Genomic DNA, 7869 nt, shown 5'->3' on the forward strand with positions numbered 1-7869 from the left:
ATTGGGACAATTTCAGCATATATTATAACTCGAATGACTGTGCTTTAAATAAATAAACAAGTCTACTCTCGACATGTCTCCATGCCATTAAAGATCCCACATCATATTTAATGACCACATGTATTCCTTCTATGGATTTTCCTTAATGTACTGAGCCTTATGGTGGCCATTGAATACATCAGGAACTGTCCAAAGAGGGGCCTGGAGCATTCTGACAGACCAACCTGAAAATGCGCAGAGACACTGACCTACCCATGCCTCGGGTAGAGATTATCTGATAGGCACACCAGTGCATGTGCACAAAGATGTCTGCACGGGAGTGCCGGTGCCTTGATATTCTTGCTAACAAATAGCTGGGAACAACCTACACGTCCGACTTCCCAAACTGGCTAAGTAAAAATGGCAGGCTGATCATATGCTGCAGTTCTCCATGCTGAATACAAGAAATGAGATGGCTCTGTAGAAATGTACATGCTGAATATGCCAGGATATATTGGGAAGTGAAGGAGAAGGCGAGTTACAGAACAATATGTACAGTATGATCTCATTTCTATTTAAAATGTGTATGTGGCTGTGCCTTCAAAAAGCTGAAGGATATACATCACGCCATAGGTAGGATTTACCTGTAGGAGGTCCCTAGTAAGTATGTATGTATTATAAGGATATCGATCTAGACTACAAAGGGAGTGAGCTCCCCATCACAGGAGGTATGCAAAAAGAGACTGCCCCGTTTTCAGGGATGCTGCGGAAGTGATTTTCACATCCCTCCGAGGTGACCTCGCTTCCCTTCTTAGCCCTGAGACTCTCTCAGAGAGGGGAGGTTAGGACTGGGAGAAGAATCCACCCTTAAGGGGAAAGGGTTAAGCTGGGACGGCACTCCTGTGGGCGGGCTCCCCGATCGGCAGCGCCGGGCTCTGTTAGCCAAGTCTGAGCATCTCGGAGGATGCGGCGTGGAGAGCAGCTTCAGGGACGCGCGCAAGGTGAACGCGGGGGCTGCCAGCTTGGCGCCCAGGTGAGGAGTGGACTAGGGAGGGGGCAGTGGAGGGGCCCCGGCAGGGAGCATGGCCTGCAGCCCCGCTCTCAGGTGCGAGCGGCAGGGTCTGCACTAGCGCCTACCCCCACCCAGGACACTGCGGGAAGGCGCGGAGCCAGAGGAGAGGAGATGGAGAAAAAGGAGAGGTAACCCGAGATGGACCGGCTCCTGAGGCTGCCCTGCGGCGGCCCGCACCCTCCCCCCAGGACGGCCTCTCCCCAGTCCCTGAGGTAGGGAGAACACCCTCCCCACTAAAAAAAAATCTCTTCAGCAGCTGGAACCCAAGGCTGGGCAGCCCCCTGCTCATCCGGAGATGACTACATCTCTTGGATCGGGGGTGGTGAGCAGATGGCATATGTTTATCCTTGAAGGCCCAACTCTACTGCCTCCTCCTCTGCAAATCTTCTCGGACCCCCTGTGTAAACTGAGTCAGTGCGGGTTTCACAGCCCCTACTATAGCCATTGGCAGCCTGTGTGACCTTGGCTGAGTTGCTCAGCCTCTCTGAACCTTGCTTTTTTCCCCTATGAAATGGATATACCCACACCTGCTTGTGTCGGGAGAGGTGGATGAAATCGAGGACATTCAGCTAAGCTTAGCACAGGAACCTAAGTGGGGACGAGCTTGACAAAGGAGAACTGTTATTCACCAGCGCCTGTGTCCGTGGCCTTCCAGTTCTTCCACCTCAGGTCAACCCCACTCTGGACACTGGAACTGAGCCTTCTCTTCGGGTCCCCAGCACCTAGCCTGGGCCAGGTTTGAGAAATGAACTAACGAGGCGGAGCCTAAACTCAGTTTGGGGGATGGGTTTAAGGAGTCTTTGATTCCCCCTAAAATTACCCACAAGCTTTGGTGAACTTGGACATTTCCCCGGGGAGGCCACCTGGCATTTTCTTCAGCTTCTCAAGGTGTCTGCGAGCCACCAAGGATTAGGAACCTGGGAGCTTTGAGCACAACTGGTCCCCAGAGAGAAATCGAACAGGGTCTCTGCCCTTAAACTCACCCAGGCACTGGCTCTCACAGCCGCTGTCCCCCTCTGCTGGCTGTGGGGTCCCTTCCTGCCTCCCGCCTACATTAGGGACTCTCAGGAAGGGGAACTGTAAGGGAATATACTTGGTTGAGGCATATGCAGTGACTGGAGACAAGAAATAAAAGACAGAGCCCTTGAGAAGCCCCAGGCGGGTGGGGGAGACAGGAGATTACTATGCTGTGTGACCGGTGTGACGGAAGGGGTGGAGAAGGTGTCAGGGAAAGAAATACTCAAGCTGAAACAAGCCACCGTCAAAGCCTACCTGGATTTCTGCAACGGCCTCTCTCCCCCTTTTAAAACACTTCTCAGATCTCCCTTGTAACTTCTATGCTTGTCATCTCCCTTGGCTTCCTGGGTGGGACACTGAGAAAAAAATCCAGGTGCCTTTTTGTGGCTTTTGAGAAAGCCCTGCCTCCCTGATTTCATCTCCCTCTGCTCCTTTCTCCTGCGTCTGCTGTGCTCCTTCTGCCTGCCGAAGGGCCTTTGCACTTTGTTTCCTCCAGCAAATGCTTTTCCTGGATATCATCTAATGGATGACTCCTTCTTCCCATTCTGTATTTAGCTCAAATGTCACCTGAGTGGCCTTTCTTGCACGCCTGTGTAAAGTCGTCCCCCATTCTTCTGTTTCTTACCCCTGTATTATGTTCTCCATAGCCCATCTTATTTAAAAGTAGTCATTGTCTGTCTTTTACCCAGAACACCAGCTCCATGAGGGCAGAGATCTTGCCAGTCTTGTTCACTGCTTTATCCCCCAGGCTTGGCACACAGTACGTGCTCCAATTATTTGTTGACAAGGTTAGAGGGTTGGTGAGAAAGAAAGCTTTCTGGGCAAAAGGAAAAGCCAGAGGGCTCTAATGCTTATTCAGCTCCATTTATGGGCCTGGCCCATCACGTGTTTTGTTATGTCTTATAAGAGGCCCTTGGAGTTGGGTACTATTATTATACCCGTTTTACGGATGGGAAAACCATGATGCGGAGGGGAAAAGTCAGTCACCCAGAAACTAGTGAAGCTGGGATTCAAACCCAGGTCCCTCTTCAAAGGCAGGGGCATATTCCTCTCCCTCTCCACTTCTGTAATTTTTGAGCTGGGCCTTCAAGAATAGGATTTAAAATATATTTATATATAAAGGATTTCAGCAAGGAGAAGGGAGACGGCATTCCAGCCTGAGGGAAGAGCAGTATCGAAGGCGTGGAGTGTCAGGCAGTTCTGTGGGTGCTGAGGGATAGGTGAGCAGCCTGGTGTGGCCTTGGGAGGCCAGGAGAGGACCTTATATTCTCTCCTGAGGGTGATGCGGAACCACTGAAGGTTCTGAATTATGGCAAGTGGCATGACCAGAGAGGTAGTGTTAAAAGGACTCTGGGTAGCATGCAGAGGCTGAACAGGAAGGAACGGGTAGAGAGGAAGCTGCTTCTTTCTTTCCCACCAGCCCCCAGGGGGTAGCCATCGGAGACCCCCCTCATGCGCCATCCCCCTCTCCTTCTTTCAGGCTCATCCGGTGAGGACGGGAAGCGGAGGGCTCGAGGCCCAGGCATCAGCGTGGAGCATGGCCCCCAGCCCCTGGGGCTGTGTGCATGGCCTCCTGCTGCTGTTGCCCCTGCTGTCCCTGGGGGCCAGCCCTGCCCTGGGCCGGGGCCTTCCCAGACCCCTTGAGGACTCAGAACCACACTTGGCCCCTGGAGCCCAAGGCAAGGGCCCTCTTGACACGGAGCGTCAGGCCTTCGACTTCTTCTGGGAGAACCCCCGAGACGAGAGCCCCTGGAATGCCAGTGTCCCCCAGGTCCCTGCTGAGGAGATGCCAGAGAGGCCTGAAGACGCCCTTGGCCCAGCCCTGCATGGACCTAAAGCGGCCCACGGGGCTCAGAAAGGAGGACTCCCGGTGACCGACGACCTCCAGATGGCTCGAGGGCCAATTTCTCAGGGCTGGACAGGACCTCCTGACTCACAGGAGCCTATGGAGCAAGAAGCACCAGTCCCCTATCCAGTGGGGGCACCCCACCTTCCTTTCTTCCCCACGACTCCCAGACTCCACCTCGGGCTAGCCACTGTTCCTCCCACATCGGGGGGACCTGGAGGCCGAGTGGGACAGCTGCCGCCTAGTGATGAGGGTCTGTTGGCCAAAGGCAAGACCAGGGTCTCGGAGACATTTCCCGGGGACCACAAGGGTCCTTCCCCAACTCTTGTGCCCCACCCGGGTATTGTGGCGAGGCCGGGGATGGAAGAACAGGGTGGGGGTGAGGAGGACTTCCAGGAGGCAGCTCAAGGCCCCCTCTCCACCCAGCAGGGTCCAGCAGCCCCTGATACTGGCTCAGTGTCACCAGCTGAGGGGGCATCCTCTCAGGAGCCTGAGTCCCAACCAGACCTGGCACTGGCCAGAAGCCTTCCTCCTGCTGAGGAGCAGCCCGTGGAGCTGCCCAAGACGGCTGGAGCTGGGGAGGCCTGGGAAGTCAGTTTTTCAAGTCCCTCCCCCAAAGAGGCTCACCTCCCTGATGTCAGGGGCTCACCAGGACCCCAGCCGTCAGATCTCCCAGCCTCAGAGACTTCTGATGGGCAGCCCAAGCCAGGTGGGTATCAAAGTGAGGGTGCTGATCAGGGCTGGGAGGGGCAGTGTTCCAGGGCAGCTGGATGTCCCCGTTTCTGTGTGACCTCTGCTCCCTCTGGGTCCCATTTACCTCATTCTGGCAAATGAGGGTGATATGCCTCTCTCCTGGAAGATTAGATTTGGGGGAACGCTAGAGGGTCAGGCAAAGCCATGACTGCTTTTTTTATTTCAGAGTTGGCAGCAATGAATGGAGCAGATCCCATCTCCCCTCAGCGGGTGAGAGGTGCAGTGGAGGCCCCAGGTACCCCCAAGTCCCTCATCCCTGGCCCCTTGGACCTTGGCCCAACTGCAAACCGAACAGAGAGCCCTGTGGGATCCCTGAAGCCAGGTGAGGGCATGGCTGGGGGGTTGGCGAGAGCGGGTACTCTGGAATAAAAGAACCTGTGTGAAGCATATAGGGGAGGGGTGGGGAATGAATGGGGATGAATGCCTCCTTAAAGGAACTGACCAACAACTTCAAACAACTTAGGATAATAAACTACTACTCACTGGGTACTCTGGGAGAAGTCATTTGCACTCTGGGGACTAGAAAAGTCTTAAATTAACATGGGTTTATTTAGTGCAAGAGATTCTCCAACTCCCACAATTCACTGGAGGAGCTTTGAAAAAATTCCAAAGCACAGGCTCCAGCAAGAGGAATTCTGATTGAGTTGATCTCCAGGTGATTCTAATATGCAGCCCCTAACGAGAACTGCTGATATCTCAATAAAAATGGCAGGACACATCCATTTAACCCTTAGTGGGTGTTGGGGACTATGCTAAACGTTTAATCCTCACCGCAACCCAAGGAGGGGGTTGCTGTTACCATCCCCATTTTACAGATGTGCTTGGCAAAGTTATATAACTTGTTCACCACACTGGAGCATGATGGGAAATCAAAAGCACTTTTCAAAGGGCTATTTTAATATTGTTATTATTGCAGATGAAGCCGAGGAGTGGCCCGGGCGCCCCCAAAGCCATCCCCCAGCACCCCCTGTCCAGGCCCCCTCGACGTCTCGCCGGGGCCTCATTCGGGTCACCACGCAGCGCGCCCTGGGCCAGCCACCCCCTCCGGAGCCCTCAGCCAGCTCCATGGCATCAGTCCCTGCCTCCAGCCCCCCTACCAACGCCACGGCACCCCCTCTGCGCTGGGGTCCCCTGCGACGGGTGCTGAGCTTTTCCTGGGAGCTGCACGTTTACGGGGTGGGGGTGCTCTTCCTATTGCCCGCGTTGTTGGCACTGGCCTCGCTGGCAGCCGCCCCTGCTGGGCCCCGGCTGGCACTGGTAGCGGCGGTGCTGGTGCTGGTAGCGGGGGGGCTGCGATCCGCCTACATGCTCACCGACCCGTATGGCTCGCAGGCACGGCTGGGTTTACGCGCCGGCCTCGTGCTCTACAACCTGCCCTTCCCCTTGCTACTCACCGCGTTGGCAGCCCTGACCTTGCTGGGCCTGGGCGCGGGGCTGCCACAGCAGCTGCAGAACCCACTCCTCCTGGGAGCACTGGCGTTGACGCACGGCTTGGGGCTGCTCACCACAGACCTGCTGTCGGTGAGGCCTGCGCTCAACCTTCTGGCCCAGGGCTTATCGTGCGCCTGGGGCGCAGCCGTGGCTCTGGGCACTCTCTGTCTGTGCCGTCGCCGCCTGTTGGACGGGCCGAGAGGCTGGGATGCCAGCCCGGGCCCTAGGCTGCTGGCCGTGGCCGGCGCGCTGGGGCTGCTGGCCAGCGGCTTGCAGCTGGCGGCGGCGCTCTGGCTGTACCCGGGCCCGGGCCGGGTGGGCCGCTTCTCGTGGGCTTGGTGGGGCGTGCACTTCTGGCTGCGCCTGCTGGAGCTGACATGGGCACTCACCCTGGCGCTGGCCGCTCTGGCCGCCGCGCGGCCCAGGCCGCCCACAGAGCACGCTTGCTGGGCTAAGCTGCTGCGCCTGGCGTGCCCAACGCCCTCTAGCAAGAGCGAGGTGCCGGAGCGGCCCAACAACTGCTATGCGGGGCCCAGTGGCGTCAGCGCGGGTACCCTAGACATCAGCAAGAGCCTTATCCGCAATCCAGCGGAGGGTGGGCCTCCAGCCACGCCCAGCTCCGGCGCCTGGGGTTCGGCTACGTCGCTGAGCCGCGGTCCCCAGGGTGGCCCCGGACTGTCCCGCAGCAGCGTGGGGCCGGCGCCGTCAATAAGCGAGCTGGACCTGCGGCCGCCATCACCCATCAACCTGAGCCGCAGCATCGATGCCGCGCTCTTCCGAGAGCACTTGGTCCAAGACAGCGTCTTCCGACGCTGCGGCCTCCGCTGCCTGGCCTCCCCGCCGCCCGGGGGCGCGCTGCGGTCGCGCCGGGGGAGCCACCCCGACGCCGAGCTCGACGGCTTGGGCTCTTCGCTCCTCCGAGGCCGCTGCCGGTCGCTCAGCGATGTGCGCGTGCGCGGCCCGGTCCCGCCACACGTGGTGGAAGAAGCTGACGCGGCGGCTTCCGGCAGCTCCGTGGACAGCTTCTCCCGGGGCTCGCTCAAGATTAGCTGGAACCCGTGGCGCCACGGGCTGTCGTCGGTGGACAGTCTGCCCCTGGATGAGCTGCCCAGCACAGTGCAGCTACTGTCTACACCAGCTCCTGCCCCGGCTCCCGCATGGTCTGGGGAGCCCCAGAATGGGGTCCAGCCTCGCTGCAAGACTGGAGACTCGCGCAGCGCCTCCAGTGACACCATCGAGCTCTGAGGGGTCCAGAAACTCAGGACCAGGGCCCCGAGCGCAGACCTTCTGGGACTTTGAGCATTTGAAAGACATTCCAGGAGTATTCCTGGGCCTCCAACTGAATGCAACCTCCGGAGACAGCCAGACATGAACCCACCCCCAGCCCAGGATTTTTGTTTTTTAAAATATCTCTATTTTTTTCAGCGGGTATTTTGCACAAAGGCCGAGACTTATACGGAATACAGGGTGGACATGCACGGATTTGAGAATGGGGAACAGGATGCAGGTGCCCGAAACATCCCCTCCAGATTCCCCAGGGTGGAGATGAGTCTTGCTTGTCCAGACTGTCCTCTTTGTGCCAAAGAAATAAACCCTTAGGACTTGGCTCATGCCTCCTTCTGCCCTTGCCAGGATCCTGTTTAGAGGAGATGGCCCCCTTCACCCACCCACCTAGTGATTCCAAGTCCTGTGTGTACTGTGGAAGGGAGGAATTCCAAAGGGCACTCAACCCTCCGAGGCTGGTTTTTTTGGTCTGCACCGGGTCTTCCTT

General features: G+C 57.3%; 1 protein-coding gene across 1 annotated transcript; it reads left to right on the forward strand.

The window, feature by feature from the left end:
• Positions 1 to 931: 931 nt before the first annotated feature.
• PRRT3 (proline rich transmembrane protein 3) lies at positions 932 to 7559 on the forward strand. Its single transcript, XM_070360384.1, has 4 exons — positions 932 to 1012; positions 3549 to 4623; positions 4834 to 4989; positions 5584 to 7559. Exons 1-4 carry the CDS (start codon positions 944 to 946, stop codon positions 7341 to 7343), a joined length of 3060 nt encoding a protein of 1019 aa, XP_070216485.1. The 5' UTR covers positions 932 to 943; the 3' UTR covers positions 7344 to 7559.
• The last annotated feature ends 310 nt before the right edge of the window (positions 7560 to 7869 follow it).

Source organism: Bos mutus, chromosome 22 (assembly GCF_027580195.1).
Source record: "Bos mutus isolate GX-2022 chromosome 22, NWIPB_WYAK_1.1, whole genome shotgun sequence".
Taxonomy (NCBI): domain Eukaryota; kingdom Metazoa; phylum Chordata; class Mammalia; order Artiodactyla; family Bovidae; genus Bos; species Bos mutus.